The 17,030-nt window shown below is 38.6% G+C and overlaps 2 protein-coding genes across 4 annotated transcripts in view; one reads left to right on the top strand and one right to left on the bottom strand.

Moving 5' to 3' along the window:
• Positions 1–6,312, top strand: faim2b (Fas apoptotic inhibitory molecule 2b). Of its 2 annotated transcripts, none has more exons than XM_058630631.1 (12): positions 1–194; positions 569–614; positions 1,431–1,498; positions 1,621–1,685; positions 1,787–1,840; positions 1,949–1,999; positions 2,409–2,448; positions 2,536–2,573; positions 2,663–2,750; positions 2,831–2,926; positions 4,461–4,514; positions 4,607–6,312. In XM_058630631.1, the coding sequence occupies exons 1-12, from the start codon at positions 180–182 to the stop codon at positions 4,754–4,756; spliced, it is 765 nt and encodes a 254-aa protein (XP_058486614.1). In that variant the 5' UTR covers positions 1–179; the 3' UTR covers positions 4,757–6,312. The 2 variants fall into 2 exon arrangements, with proteins under 2 accessions (XP_058486614.1, XP_058486613.1); XM_058630630.1 differs by having other exon boundaries at positions 566–614.
• Positions 6,313–8,273: 1,961 nt separating this feature from the next.
• Positions 8,274–17,030, bottom strand: part of LOC131460610 (RNA-binding motif, single-stranded-interacting protein 2-like) — a 34,951-nt gene continuing 26,194 nt past the window's right edge. For both annotated transcript variants that reach the window (XM_058631235.1, XM_058631236.1), the window contains exons 13-14: positions 15,339–15,426; positions 8,274–13,280 (exon numbers count right to left, since the gene is read on the bottom strand). In XM_058631235.1, the coding sequence (XP_058487218.1) occupies positions 15,346–15,426 (81 nt within the window). In that variant the 3' untranslated portion in view covers positions 8,274–13,280; positions 15,339–15,345. The remainder of the gene's footprint in view (positions 13,281–15,338; positions 15,427–17,030) is intronic.

The raw sequence follows: 17,030 nt of genomic DNA, 5'->3' as shown, positions 1-17,030 counted from the left end.
CGGATGAGACCGGGGGTGGCGAGGGATCAGGGTTAGAGAGAGATTAACCACATGGAGGCCTATAAAGCTCCGGCGTAATCCGCACACTGGAGACAAACTCACTGCAACAACAACAACACTCACAGACACGCTGTTGGACGACAGACACAGGAAGTTAAAGGCGCAAAAAGGGGATAATCATGAAAAAGGGAAAGGTAGGTTTTTGATTTTTTTCTGTGTGATTTCTTTAGATTATTGACATGTGTTGTTGTTGTTGTTGTTGTTGTTTGTCATTTGATTGATCATGGATAGGAACTTTAATCTGGACTTTCCTCGTCAAGTTCAAAAATGGAATTATTGTGAGTCAAAATAACTGACATAGAACTTCTCTGTGATGTAACACAGTTGACATCTGTGGTGGATCAACAAAGATGGACATCCATCACATTCTTCCCTCTTAATCCTTTGAACACATGAAACATGAAGGATGTTACATAGACGAATCTGTTACTGAGCTGCTTCAACTTCTATATGTGAATTATGTATATATGTATATGATAAGTCAACCACTATAATCCTTTCCCAGCAGGTGACTGACGACAATGAGCCTCCCACCTATCAGGAGGCAACAGCAGGTAAGAATAACATTATCACTTATCATTATTTAAAAAAGGAATCATTTGATTATTATTGAAGTTATTAAAGGTCCAGTGTGTAACAGTTAGAGACTGCAGACCGGTAACAAACAGAAGGCTGTGTCAGTGAACTACGGTGGCCTTCACATACCAGAAAGGATTTTGTGAGTCTTGGTTTGCGTCAGAAGCTTCTCTTTGAAAACATGAAAACTCACATTCTGACTAGTTTGTCCTAGTTTGGGCTCCTGTAGAAATGTTACCTGATTTACCGGAAACTCGGTTTGTTCTGCACATGTGCGAAGTGTGACTACTTCCTGTCACAATCATTGATTACAGGAAGTTGTCGCAGTTTTAAACATGCAGAACAAATCAGGGTTTTCTGTAAAACCTTGGTAATAAATTATTTTAAAAGTATAATTCACAATTTTATAGTATTTTTCCATTGTATTTGTATTTTTGTACACGTTTTCTGTTGTGATACATTATCAATGACAGGAAGTAGTTACACTTTCACACATGTGCACTGTATATGAAACAGTAAAGCCGGCCTCTTGCCCTAAAGTACATTTAATAAAGGTCTTATTCTAAGGCTATTAGAGGCTATTATAATAAACCTTCATATAGGTAGTATATCACATTTTTAACCAATAGATCCACTGAATGTTACACACTGGACCTTTAAATGTACCTTTACAAAGAAAGCTGTCAGGCTTATGCTGACATTCATTTGTCTGAATACTTCTGCAATAAAAAAAACACAATTTCTACAAAACAAAATTAAGAATTAACAATGAAGAATTGCTTCTTTTTCTTCAGGCTACGAGGAGATGGAGGCTCAGTTTGCCTGGGACGATAAGTACATCAGGCAAACCTTCATCAGGAAGGTACTGATGACACAGACACAGAAAAACACTCATTATTATCATCATCATCATAATAATAATAATAATATAAACTCCACTTCTCTGATATAAAATCTCTGATATAAAACCCTCTCCTCCTGCAGGTCTACGCCATCCTCATGGTTCAGCTTCTGGTTACCATGGCGATCATTGGTCTCTTTACATTTTGGTAAATACGTTGTTTCTTTGAATGATCGTTCACATTGTTCCTTTATTTATTAATTTTTTTATTTATCAGAGTATTAATGAGTTGAATGTCTGTGTGTGCAGCGCTCCTATCAGGTTTTTCATTCAGACTCATCCCGGCTTGTACATGGCCTCTTAGTAAGTGCCTGTGATATAATAACTTCAATGACATGATACATTACACCTTCTATTCCTTTGCATTTGCATTGTTTCTTAAGTTTTCTATTATCTTTCCCCCCTTTTTAGTATGATGTTCTTTGCCACCTACATTGCACTGTCCTGCTGTGGAGAGCTGAGGTAACGTTTTCTCTGGAATATCAGTAAGGGCTGAAACAATGGATTATCAATCGATTACCAAATGAATCGTGAACTATTTCGATTAACGATTAATCGGGTTGAGTGTTTTTGTAAAGAATTTTCCGATTTTTCAGCTTCTTAAATGTGAAAATGTTCTGGTTTCTTTGCTCCATTTAACAAAGAAATCATTCAAACTGAATCAGTGTTGGACAGTGTGGACAAAACAAGACATTTAAGAACATCATTTCCAGATTTGAGAAAGTCACATAAACCAAATGATAATGTTAATAATCGAGAGAATGATCGACAGATTAATCAGCCCTTAAATCAATAACCACACAAATATTGATAGCAGCACATACAGAATGATGTCACTTAATCTGGATTCTTTTTAATCTTACCTGATCAGGAGGCAGTTTCCATGGAACATCATTCTCTTAGTTCTTTTTGTGAGTATTTCACATATAAAATATAAAATAAAGTTTATAAAACGCCAATTATCAAAACTAATTATGGATTTCCTCTCTCCTTCTTAGACTTTAAGCATTTCCATCATGATGGGATTTGTGTCAAGGTAAAAAAAATGTATTAGAGCGTGTTTACTGTTTGTGTGCAGAGAAAGAGCTCCACGTTCATTAACACACGCGTTTGCTTTCCCTGCAGCTTTTACAACACTCAGTCTGTGCTGCTGTGTGTGGGAATCACAGCTCTGGTGTGTCTTTGTGTCACTGTCTTCAGTTTTCAGAGCAAGGTGAGAGAAGCTGCTTATTAATAATCATAATGAACGACTCATTAAACGATGTTTAATCTTTTTCTCCTGCACTGTTGCAGATCGATGTGACGTCCTGTCAGGGCGTCCTGTTTTCTCTGTGCATGGTCATGCTTCTCTGTGCCATCACCATGTCCATTGTCGTCCCCTTTGGTTATGTAAGTTCACCATATTTCATGGTTCTATTCTCAGCCCCCTCTGTTTCAGCTTTGGAAAAGTATTTTAAACATAGACGTTATTATGTGAGATACAGGTTATTATAGTAACGTCCTTTTTTTCCTTAAAAGGAGAATAGGACATCACAAATAACTGTTTCTAAGTGTCTTCAGTTCCTGATTTTTGACTAACATTTATTCAGTTCCAAATTTATTTTCTTGACTTCTTGACAAATCTTTTAATTGCAAATAAATGATCACAGCAGTTCACAGCATGCTTTGTGTTTTGTGGCTTACAACACCGTTGTAGAGTAAAATATTAAAAAAATGGCTGCATACAGGTAGATTACAGGTAACACATTTATAATAGTACATTTATTTGCTGTAGCCTATATTCCAATTGATGTGTATTTTACTTTGAAACAGTCGCCTAATGTTTAGTAGAGGTTTAATTTATTTATTTCTTTATGTTTCTTTTGATCTACTCTGATAAAAAAAATTGTGATTAATAATAATTTAGTGTTAAGACCAGGCCTAGGTGAAAACCTGAGTGAGGCGACAAGAGTGAGGCGACTCTTCCCTTCTTCCCAAATCCCAATAAACCGCCAGCAACACATAAAACAAAACCATATGAAAGGATTATTAAACACAAGCACAGAACGTCCACTGACTGTGAGAGGTTCAAGGGAAGACCATGAACCTCTCACAGCCTTTTATACTGGAGCCACCTGTGCTGGACCAATCAGCTCCAAGGCTCCACTGAGACGCTCACACACGTCATTCAATCAAGGATACACACCTGCAACACACACACACACACACACACACACCAAGGTTATTATAGTTAACCAAAAACTAACAAAATAAGGAAAACTAAAAATTGAAAGAGCAATTTTTGTTCACTGAAACAAACACAAAAAAACTAATTAAAAGTAACTCTTTTAAAAAAAAAAAAAGTCAACACTCAATAAAAACTAAATTCTAGTTTCCAATATCGACAGCATTATTATGACTAGTCATAACTCAAGTTTAATATATCTTTAAAGATCCTCAATTGAAGATATCTACATTGTCCTTTTTAGATATCCTGAATTAAATTTCAGATAGTCGGAATGAGGTTGTAGATATCTTGAACTTCAATTGTGACGAAATTATAAATATATATCTATAATGACAAACCCCATACACATTAATGGCAAGTTATGTAAAAAGTGAATTATGGAGTTAAAATGGCATCACAGATATCTGGAATGGTAACTGTTACAAAGGCTTCACACACACACACACACAGGGAGACACTAGTGTGGTAACAGTGTGTTCCCTTCATCCAGAGTGAGAAGACGACGTGGTCTAAAATAGCTGTGATTATTAAACAGCATTGGCAGGTTAATACCTCAGGTGCCGTGGCTGTATTTGGGTGTGCGTCAGGGGCTTAACTTCACAACGTGTTCTGCAAAGCACTTGACTGTCTCGCCTAAATTAGCAACACGTCTCTATCCCTCTTAACTCTGGTCTGTATAACTCTGCTCTGACACAGGTTCCCTGGTTACACGCTGTTTACGCCGTGATAGGAGCCATCGTCTTCACACTGGTGAGGAGCAGATGCTTCGACATTATTAAAAAAGAAATGATAGATGTTTCCTCATTGACTTCATGTCTTTCTTTTGCCTCTTGCTGCTCCAGTTCCTGGCGTTTGACACTCAGATGCTGTTGGGGAACAAGCGCTACGCCATAAGTCCAGAGGAATACATCTTTGCCACGCTCAGCATCTACCTGGACATTATTTACCTGTTTAGCTTCCTGCTACAGATCACAGGACAGGGGCGCGACTGAAGAATCTCATGCACGTGTCTGTGTGCGTCATCACAACTGAGAGCAAGAGAGAGCAGCCATTGTTTCCGGCTGTGTGATCTCGTCTGGTGCTGCTTTTGTCCCAACCTCACCTACACCACACCTCAACATAGTCGTCCGTTGTGTCTGATCCTTCCTGTTAATCTGCTCCTGTGCTCCCGTAAGTTCTGCTCTGAGCTCAGCCGTCAAACACACACGAGGCCCAGAAGTGGACGAAAGCAGTCACAGAGTTCATCAGTATCAGTGATCACTTTACTTGGCTGCGTCTCTCTGCGTCAGAACTAAGCGTTTATGAAACTTGCTCTGTAAATAACCGTGTCTTTAAAGCTATGTAGATGTACAGCACACGTATTTATGTCTTTGTGAGGTCCAGAAAAACCGCACAAACCCATCTTTGATAGGACATTTTTGACCTTGTGGGGTCATTGTGTCTAGGAACCCGCAACTTTAAAGGGCTTTTTCAGGGTTAGGACCTGGTTTTATAGGGTTAGGTAAAGGAAAGACAACACAACAGTCCACAGAACCACAGGCCGGCGCCTGACGTTTAAAGTCTCTCACGCAGTACAACCTAAAAAAGCTTTTTTCTATAAATACTAATGATAACATAGGTAAAGTCAAATGTGCTCTAATAGAAAAGTCTACTACAGTAACAAACCCCAGGGAAACAGGTAGGGTTAGGATTACAGGGTGGAGTTAAATTAGGGTTAGGATTAAAGAAAGACCTGGCCAGGCAGGAAGGGAAATATAAAATGAAAAAAAAAAAGTTTAGGTTAAGGTCAGGTACTTAGTTGTGATATTTAAGGTAAAGGGCTCGAAAATGTGTCCTCACTAAGATATAAAAAGAAGGTTGTGTGTGTGTGTGTAGTTTTCTGAGGACAAAAACATATAAACCATAGGGAGTGAGGACATTTTGGCTGGTCCTTATATCTTTTAAGGGTTTTTGAGAGGTTAAGACCTGGTTTTAGGGTTAGGTATTTAGGTTAAGGGGCTCGGGAATGCATTATGTCTACGTGGGTCCTCACTACGAATGCTGCGCGCGTGTGTGTCTGTGTAAGGACCTTTTGTCTGACATCAGCGCTGACGACCAGTGGTCGTCATGGCAACACAAACCTGTATTAATAATGATGAAAAACGTCATTCCTGAGAACGTGGTCATGTTCAGGGCTGATATGAACTGTGGGATAACACTTTGTTTAGGCTGATGGAGTGTGTGTGTGTACGCGTGTGTTATGTTATGTTTCCATTCACTTGCAGTCTGAAGCAAACAAAGGCCAAACATGAAGGGAAAACGTCTCTGCACACATCGTACCTTTAGTCATTTAGTCATACGTAGAATGTTTTGTCTGACTTTACCGTGGCCTTTGGGGTGAAATAGAAAATACACATTTTAAAAAGCTGACCAGATTTGAAGCTTCTTTTTTTTAAGTTAAATGTTTTTACCTACATCAGAAGTTTACCTTAACATATGACATAATGTTTTTATAAGGACACTGAGCTTTGTACAAATAACTCAAATAAAAACTGACGACTCAACAGTGCGCTGTCTGCCTATCATGATTATTGTTTTTAGAGCTGAAACAATCTAATTATTAATCGATTACTAAATTAACTGACAACAAGATTTCTGATCGTTCAAGCTTCTTAAATGTAAATATTGTCTTCATTTCTTTGCTCTGGATAACAAAGAAATCATTAAAAGTTAATAATTTTGGTTTGTGGACAAAACAAGACATTTGAGAACATCATCATTTCCAGTAACATCTTGACCTATCAATCCCCACAATCCTACAAGAACCATCCAGTTACTTCACACCAGGCAAGCTGTTCTCTTTTGTGGTGTAAAGAGCAACTTAATGTTCTCAGAGGTGTCAGAGGGTGATCTCTGTGTACTGAGAGCACGTCCTCACATCCACATGCCTGACATTACACGTACTAGTGCTGTTCCTCAGTTACAATAGGTGAGGTCAGATCACAGTGTAATGAACACACTTTTTTTCTAAGTGACAATACAATGTTTCCCTCTACTGGCAACAGGCAGAATTACAGCTACATTTCCTCTTTTTGTGTAAGAATTAGAGACATCGATAGTGAGACTGGAGGAACGAGTCCAGGAACAATGGCCATGTTTTATATTTGCATAGAGCTTCTGCTTCCTCTACAAACCAAGGCAGTGTGCCTAAAGTACAAATAAAAGTCTTATTTGGGTATGAAAACCGAACCATTTTATAAATTTTTTTTGCAAGCAAAACTCACTAAACTGTCACTAAATGTGACACAGTGGACCTGTAACATGCAACAAATCCTAAAGAGTAGAGCACACGTGTCAGTGTTCGGCCCGCGAGATGTTCTGCTCCTTCACTGACACACTGATTAGTATCACACACACTGTTATACTGCTGAGTTCAATGAAAAATATAATGTTTACCTCTCTGTGACATAGACAGTACATTACTTTGTGAGTTCATGTTGATATGAGGCTGTTCCATGGATAAATCAATTCATTTATTGCTCATTTTCCACTACTATGTCTTTGGCTTTTTGACCACGTCTGACCCTCGACTTGGACACTACCTTGAATTTCGGCCCTCTCTGTGTTTTGAGTTTGACATCCCTGGAGTAGAGGGAGAGGAAGTGGATGAATTTAAGTACCTGGGGTCAACCATCCAAAGCAATGGACAGTGCACAAAGGCTTCTATGATGGATGGCTTGGAGACAGTGGCACCATCTAAGGTCTTGTTTAGACTGCAGCCCAAAGTGGATTTATTGAACATCAAATCAGAATCTGATCTTCCGGACCAACTGTTCACATTATATATATGTATACACTATATTGCAAGTGATCAGATCCGATCTGCGTGTATCCACATTGACATCGTGTTAGAGGCCACGCCCCAGAACAAATGGATTTTCGATCTTTAACGTGCCTCCCATTAACTTCAGTCTCTCCTGATCTACGTCACTGACTGTTGTTGTCGTTCGACTCTCGCTGCGAGTGACGCACAAGACACTTTGAAATCCCATCAGATAGATCAGAATCACATTCGAAACCACCTCTGCATGTGTTTGGAATGCGTTCTCATGTGTTTTTTAGTTAAAATCAAGATAGATACAATCTGGATATGCTTAGAAATCCGATTTGGGCTGCTGTCTAAACAAGGGCTAAAAGACAGGAGGTGGCAGAGCTGAGGATGCTGAGATTTTAGTTGGGAGTGACCAGGATGGACAATATTAGAAATGAGCAGATTTGAGGGACAGCTCAGGTAGAAGAGTGCGGGTGGAGTGGCTCAGTGGTTAAGACCGGTACCCTGGGTGCGAAAGACATCAAGGTTGCAATGGTCGCAAGTTTGACAGAAAAAGACACATGGTCTCGGACTAGATGGAGGCAGATGATCTGCTGTGGCAACCCCTATAAGGCAAAGGCCTGAAGAAGAAGATTCATCACAGAGCAATATTACAATCCCAACAGCAACCGCGATGAAAACCGCAGTCCACTCAATCATCGAAACAAGACTTTTATTAAAAAAAAGAAAGAAAAACAGACATATTCAAATTCAAAGAGAAAAAAAACAAGAAAGGAGGAAAATCTTATCTCAATCAATAAAAAATAAAAACACAAGTTACAGAAAATGTTTAGCAACTCTGGCACAGGAAGACAAAAGTAGCCAAGTGGCTTTGCAAAATAACCAAATATCAAAACCTCTTTCCTCTACCAAAACTGTACAAAATGAGTTCTTGTATAAATAAGAAAACTGTTCACAAACAGGAAGTGAGACGTAGCCCAGTCGCATTTTCAAAACGTCCCACTCACACAAACGTGGTTGACAGGGTTAAGCAACGAGTTTAGTTTAGTTTTTCATTGACCTGCCCATTACAACAACAATTAGCTTTTTAAAACTTCATATTAGTATTATAAAAGGATTATTTTAAACAGAACATGAGGAGCCACCCCTGGTATAAACAGAATTAAATGAAAATAGACATTTTGACAACACAGACTGGACGACATCTAACCCCCGCTGAGAAATCCTGTTTTAGCAGCAAAATGTTTTGAAGCTATGAAATAAACTGTCACCTCCACATTAGGATCAACCAAAAAAAAAATCGAATTGGTGTTGACCAAAATTTATAAGTGCAAGATTTAAAGAAAAATAATAATATATTGTGTATGTCAGCACACCGCTGATCATAGTTCTCCTCTAAACTAAATGTAACATAGGTTTCTATAGAGCTCATGACGCCAAGTCATTTTTAGAGCATCATTGTGTCTCTGTGGACAAGTTTATATCAAAAGAAAATGAAAATAAATAAAACAAAAATAAATAAACACTGTGTTGTAACAAGTGGTCATTTCATAGTTCCAAAATCCTGATTTTTTTTTCTCTGTATTAAAAGTGATGGCTAATACATGGAATATCATTTCTCTGAACATATCAACAATATCCATGACATTTTCCTTCATGGTGCACTGAATCTTGCTAGTCACTGTGTTTTCAGGACAGATTTTAAATCATAAAAAAACAAATGAGAAAACACGCGAGGAGAAACAAACAAGAGGAAAAAAGGGGGCTATTTACAAAAATTAGCTCTCCGGTCTGAAACCTCTCACGCTCATAAAAGCTGAATTTCTTGAAGTATTCCCCAACTGTCATAACGTGGACTGGAGCTCAGCCATGAAACCTTTTATTTTAGTGTTCTGACCAGGTCACCCACACTGCAGAGGGTCTGTTTTAACGTTACTCTGGCATGTGTGTGTCCGTCTGTGGGCAGATTCGGTCTTTTTTGATTGTAACTGGGATTAAAAATACACTGTATGGACAAAAGTATTTGGGCACACCTGTTAAATATTAAAGTCAGGTGTTTCAATCAGGACCCTTATCTCAAAGGAAGGAAAACCTGAACTCTTCAGCAGACCAAGACATTTTGGACAACGCTATGCTTCCAAACTATGTAGCAACAGTTTCTATTCCAACATGACTGCGTCCCAGTGCACAACACAGGGACAACAAAGACATGGTTTGATGAGTTTGGTGGGCCAGAACTGGACTGGCCCACACAGAGCCCCGACCTCGACCCCACCGAGCACCTTTGGGAGGAATTGGAACAATATCGTCCAACATCAGTGTCTGACCTCATAAACGCTCTACAGAATGAATGGACACAAAGTCCCATAGAAACACTTCTTGAGGAAAGTCTTCCAAGAAGTGCAAAAGCTGTTATAGCTGCACAACTCCATATTAAAGTAGTGTATATGTTTGAATACGTCATTACAGTCCCTGTTGGTGTAATGGTCGGGCGTCCAGATACTTTTGTCCATAACATACACAGTGAACACCAGCCAGAGAGCGTCCAATGTCCCGCAGCTCAGGAAAAACACAGCAAATGAAGAAAATCTCACCTTCACTGACGTGAACAACACCGAGCTGCAAATACACACAAGAAAATCCACCGGACAAAAATGTTGCTATATAACATCATCACCCTCACAAACCTGTGATATTATACTGTCACCAACACGCTGTTCTACATGCTGCGACTACTTGTGCAGCACGTGCAGCAGAGTGTGTGTATTTGCAGGTGTTATCTGTCTGTTATCTGATGACAATGTTCTCTTGGTGCCAGTTCCCGCTACAGTCATTGGAATGGACTTTTCTAGTCATCTGGAGACGATGGGCTCGAGGGGCCAGGAATCAAACTACAAACCCAGCTCTTCCTCCTGGCCCACGGAGTAGATGTATCTAGAACCACATGTTGTGTTATACACATAAAGATGACCACTAGGGTTGCAAAGGGGCAGAAAGTTCTCTATAAATTTCCAGAAACTTACCATGGGAACTTAAGTTTGGGAAATTTGGAAACTGGGAAATGGCAAGCAATCAATCAACCAATCAACCAATCAATCAATCAATCTGTCTGTCTCTGTGTGTGTGGGGAATAGCATTGATATTCAACTGTATTTGCATCACATCTGATTGTTTTAGCCTAGATTATGCTACATTATATTATTTATCAACTATATTTAAGTTCCCAACCTTCAATTTTAATTTCTACTTAATTCCTGTTAATTCTCATGCAAAGTTTCCAAATTTAAACATTCCTATAATTTAGAAACCCTAATGCCCACCAACATTACATTGCATGTACTGTACGTATGTATGTATGTATGTATGTATGTATGTAGACACCCTTGCTGCAGTCTTTCTCTTTCTGAATCAATCAGAAGAGGGAAAGCTACACACTGTGGGTGAGAGCGAGCAGGTTTGACTGTGACCGAGAGCTAAAAACAACTACAACATCTTTGGTTGCAGAGAAAACACACAGTAAAAACAATGACGTGTGGAGATAAAAGAAACTAAACAAACGATAAAAACAGAAACAGAATCATCAAACTGCGTGCTGTGTTGAGAGAAAGACGTCGTCAAACTGCGTTTCACAGTGGATTCAGACATAAACGGTGGAAGAGTGGGAATAAGAAGCGCCTTAAAACTTTACAGCTCACACGAAAACTTAAATTTGTGGCCTTCAAACAAGGCTGGTGCCTTCTGTAGTATGTACACATCCTGTGAAACATCAGGCAGTTTTATTTGGAGAAAAAAACAAAACGTTAAGGCTTCGCTAGAAATAGTTTCTGCAGAATTTGGAAATCACTCAAAAATTGGTTTAGACTTGCTGTCTCACTAAAGGCTGTAAGAATCATCTTTAATGGCACTTCCATGGTCTAGTGAGAAGTGCTTTGAAATAAAAAAGCCTTTATAATCTACATATCTACAGCTTTTGATATCTGTATAAATTAATGTTTAAAATATTTGCAAGTACTGTATGTGGTGACATGAGCTTCACTCAACGTGCATGAACAAACGGGCCTGACGCCACTTCAGGACAGACGTCACAAGGACGGGAACGCGGGTTTTTCCGTGTGTATAAAACAAAACCGGGTGAAAATGTGATAGAAAAAACAGCATCAATCCCTACGAGACACACTATCATCTACTCTCAAGGAGAAGCTAAAATCTACAACTAGAATTTTATATACTTCAAAGATAGAGTCATCAAAATTAAGGCAAATTAGCACAAAAAAGGTTTTCAAGTGACAGAGAGAGAAATAAAAAGACATTTCAACTTTCTACAAAACTAAAAACAAAAATCAGACAGACAGAGAATCAAAGTCAGGTGACAGCAGCATTGAACAAAAGAAAAAAAGACTCAACAACTCCCTTATCTTTCAGACAAATTATTCTCAAGGATTTTGTTAGTCTTCTATTTGATTTCCCTCGTTGCTTTTGCTAAAAAAATGTTTTTCAGGAATCTTAACCGCTCAAATCTAAACCATGTTCGTGTTCCATCGCTCCGACAGAGGATGAGTTTGATGATACCTGAAGGTTTACCACAATAAAACCGCTTAAAACCACTTCCTGTGGGCGTAGACCTACGACGGACTTCCATTAAAACAAAGCAGGACGACTAATCGTGTGAACGCTGTCGTTGTTTTTGATGACGAGAATGAACCGAGAGTTCATCCAAACATCAAAAACAAACAACACAAAAAAACCACACGTTACACCTCACTGTTTACTGCGTGGATTGAAGTCGGTGTCAGGCTACAGAGCATTAAATAACATTTCCATAAATGTGTGTTTCCATGATCTAAAAATGCTAAAAATAGAACTATCATTCAAATATAAATAGAATTCATTGATTGTCTTTTGTTCACGTACGACGGAATGCTCTACATTTACTTGAATTCGTTTGACTCGAGTATATAAACAGTCAATGTTGTTTTCTCTTCTGTGCGTGAGTAGAAATCTCTGCAGCAGTTACAGGAAAGAAAGTAGCTTTAAACGGTTTGTCTCTCACGGTTGACATCGACGCCACACACCAGACCAGCAAAATAAGTGTTTGTAGGTTGTTGTTGTTGTTTTAAATCTGTACAAACTGTTGCCCCCTGCTGCTGCAAATAGAATGTCAAACAACAGACATCAGGAAATAAAAATTAAACGTTTGCATATTTTACAAAAAAAAAATTAAAAGACACATTGTGTTTCAACTCTTTCTTGAATCACCCTGAAACGTCCAGAATGCTTTTTTCTTTTTAAAAAATAAGATTTTGTTATATTACGTGCACAAAAATAATGCTCTGTGTCTCTTCCTCCTCTCTCTCTTTTTTTCTGTGTTTCTTAAACTCGCTGTTACGATCCTTTTACAGTTATTAAAATAGATCAGAGCTTCTATGAAGAAGATTCCACCTTTGGTTGATCAACTCTTGAGGATGTGAGCAGAAAGGTCCGATGAAGTAAGTGTTGTTGTTTTTTTTCTTCTAAAAAAACAAAACAAAACAAAACAAAACAAAACAGGCACACACACGCACACTCTCATACACACACACACACACACACACACACTTTCCTTTTGTTATCCATGTTCAAGTCCAGGTGCTTGGTGATGGTGTGGAGCACTGATCTCTTCCAGCTGAATCCTCTGCTTGGATTCATTTCGTGCCCCCGGCCCCATCCTGCCAGAAAACACACACACACAACACAGTGTGGATTAGGACTGAGTGACTAAACTCTATCACAATATCATTTTCTTCTTTAGCAAGTGGACAAAAGTTCATGCAACAGAATCTAATTTTCTCTCAATCAAACAACAACAACAAAGGCCTAGTTTTTGATGACGTCGGGAAGCAGCTTATGGGATGATTATCTCATTGTCTTTTGAACACAGAGCATTTCGGCTGCTTTTTTCCATTACTATGTTCAAACGTGCAATATAGAACGTCTTAAAACCCTTTTTTTCAGCACAACCTAGACAATCTGATAAAAAAAATATTTTCATCAACTATATAAACACACCTGAGCAAAAAGTACTCAAAATGTTAAAAACTGGATTGAATTTGTGAAATTTGGAAATATGTCACAGTCCAAAGTTCACTTGGCTCGTTTTTATGAACAAAAAAAAACAAAGAAAAACTATATAAAGTCTATTTTTGTGACTTCTGCAGAATTATTGCTACTTTAAATCACGACTAAAAGGCAATATAAAAATGAATCATAATTTTGACCCAACAACACATAAGACGTGCTACTGCTATTTCAGAGGCTAAACATTTTTCTTTAACTTCTGAAATCAGAGGCTACGAGATAGCCATTAGCACCACGCCAGCTCATCCTGAGGCGAGCTGCTAAAACAACATTATTTCAGACACCAGCGCCACCTTTTGACTTTCAACAGCCTCCGTTTGTTAATTATACCCCAAAAACCAGCCATGCCAAGCGCTTTCTGTGTTTTAAATGTGCCCTGAAGCTCTATACTCGGAGCTAAGTACGTCTGCGGGGCCGGTCCCCGGGCTCGGGTTTATCTGCGGGACGAGTCACTCACCCTGTGTGGATTGGGCTAATCCAAAATAGTGAAAACAAGTGTGTGTTCTCTGAAGAAACGCTGTTACCTGTGAAACACGGGTGCACTGAAAACACCCGTGTTAGCACTTGGTACTTTCCTCCTGATGAAATTAACATGGCAAAAAATCCAATATTCTTATGTTGATGGTTAAAATTTATGTAACCCATTGTTTAATAATAAATGGGTCAGTTTTTCTCATACCTACTGTTGCTGACTATTGTTCTCTGTTTAAGTAATATCACTTGATCAAGCCTATTCTAACATTCCAAACTACAAAATATGTAATTAAAGTATGTGTGATTCGTGCTGATATTGTATCGGATCAATATCAGTATCAGCCAATACTCAAGGCTGCAATATCGGTATCCTATCGGAAGTGAAAAAATTGTATTGGGACGTCCCTACCCATGATGTTTTTAAAAGACGAGAAAAATGTCCTTAACCTTGAAAAGAAATATGAATTTCTTTGGATTCAAAGTTGTGGAAATCGCTGGTGTCAGGGAACAGCATGGCATCATGGGAATTCTTATCTTTAATTTCCCCTTTGAATTTGTGCTTTTTTATATGCTTAGTTTTGTTTAATTTTTTGTTTTAATTTTTGAGTATTTGCAAGGTGCAAGATACATAATAGTCATAATAAGTATTGTGTCATAAAAACCCAGCAAAATATGCCATTTTAAAGAAGTATGAGGACACAGGAAAAACCGTCCCTGAATCAAATATAACAAGAAAGTAGAGTGAAGTGCAAACTGTGCATCATACTGCTAAGGATGGACACAGTTAGTGTGCCAAGGAAAAAAATAAAATAGCCAACAGACTGAAGACGCACATGAACAAAACAACATGAAAAAATTATAAATAACCCTCATGAGACTCATCACATTGCGTGTGAGTCATGAGTCTCAGGAGCTTAATCTGAGGACAAACTTGAGCAAAATAAAGAAAACAATAAAAGACTCGAGGTTTGATTCACTTAGATGAACCAACTCAACCCAATTAACTACATAGTAAATGTTATGTTTAACTTGCAAAGCCTTATGTCCCACATTATAAACAAAAACACAATTTACAATTTAATTTCTTTTTGAACAAAACACAAAGCTCATAGTTAAGAAAACTCTAAATCGCTAAAAGATCAATTTTTTACAAAATGTCACTGTCACTGTCCTACCTTAGCTTCACTTGGTGTGTTGGTAAGAGTAGTTTGTGTGTTCTGCGGGAGTTTCCATAGCAACCTGTTGTTGTTGACTGCCATTCTCCTAAAAATAAGAAAGTTAATAAATGGATAACTCATTACAATAGACAGATTTTCATAAAATGACCATGATTTGTCATCAAAGATGGAGGAAATACCCTGAAATACTAGCTTTACTAAGAACAATGGTACAGCCATTTTATTTACAATGTAAGTTTTGGCCTGTAGCTCCGCCCACCCAATAATGTACTTCATGGCACTTCGACACCCATTTTGGGATTACGATAATGCACGTGGCTAACAGCTGTTGTCTCATAGCGAAAAGGTTGCTGGTTCATGTCACAGTCCGGGTTTTTTGTGTGGCATGTTCGACCTGGGTTGACCTGTGTCAACCCATGTTGACCGTAGCTGTCAGTGAATAGTTGTTAATCTCTATATGTTGTCCCTGTGATGGGCTGGTGAGCTGCGCAGGGTGTGACCTGTGTCAGCTGGGATTGGCACCAGCAGCCTCACATCTCTCACGCAGAGGATAAAGTGTTAAACAATGGATTGATGGACAGTCAAACAAAGCTGGCTGCAGCTATGGGTTTGAAATGCCTAACATTACTGAAATTAAAGGCCTTACTTCGTCTCTCAAGAAATGTCTCGACCAGAGAAGAAAAACAGCATACTGAAAAATGTAAGACAGTTGAAAGAGGACATGGTTTGGGAGACAGATGCCAGCGTAGATCATTTTCATGTGTAAATGGGTATTGTGCAAGAACACAGTGTATCACCGGGTGTAAGTGTAGCTCCTTGTTTCTATTCTTTGGAAACTATCTGGCAACCCACGAGTGCCTCTACTCTTTCAATTTCAAAATTTGAATACCAATGGCCGCAGTTCTACTTATTTTATCTTCAAAGATGCCCTCCCTGTCAAACTTAAGACATCATATGATTTAGTGTGAAGAACAACAGTATGCTCACTTGACATATTTACATTTATCTACAGTAAAACAATAATCTGATTCTATCTCCATATCCAACCGCTCACAGCCTGAGCTCATTTCTTACTAGACCACCTTTAGCCTTTCATAACCCTGCCCTGATTCTCACTCCATGTGGCCATGTTGCTCATCCCACAGGCGACTACTGTTGATCTCCTCCCTCCATGAAAAGGCTAAAGGTTCCTCTGCTCTGCTCATTCACAGCTTTATTACTAATTTCTGACTCTCTTCTCCAGTCACAGCCCACTCTCTTTCTTTCTTTCTTTCTTTCTTTCTTTCTTTCTTTCTTTCTTTCCCTCACTTGCTCTGCACATGACTGGCACACTAAAGTGTCCATTAAAGTGGATGCAGTGCTCGTGTACCAATATGCTGTCACAAACTTTTCAAAATGACCACAGATTTTGCACAGAGCTACGCTGCTGGTGCTAACTCTATTTCTTTATTTAATTTAGAAAAGGAGACTACTGGAAAGAGAGAAAGAGAAACAGGGAATCAAAGCCTGACTCCTGCTGCTGTACCATGAAATAAGATTATTTCAACAATTAGAATAAGAAATCATGGGTTAACATAGAAATAAATCACTAATGCAAAAGGATGTCTCCAAACCACCAAATATGGTCGCAAGAAGCATTCAGGCATATACCAGGTATAAACTCCGTTATACAATGTTTAAATGTAAGCA

The sequence above is a fragment of the Solea solea genome, chromosome 6 (genome assembly GCF_958295425.1).
Source record: "Solea solea chromosome 6, fSolSol10.1, whole genome shotgun sequence".
NCBI lineage: Eukaryota > Metazoa > Chordata > Actinopteri > Pleuronectiformes > Soleidae > Solea > Solea solea.
The sequence above is the reverse complement of the archived record's forward strand: the minus strand, read 5'-3'. Positions and strand labels throughout refer to the sequence as shown.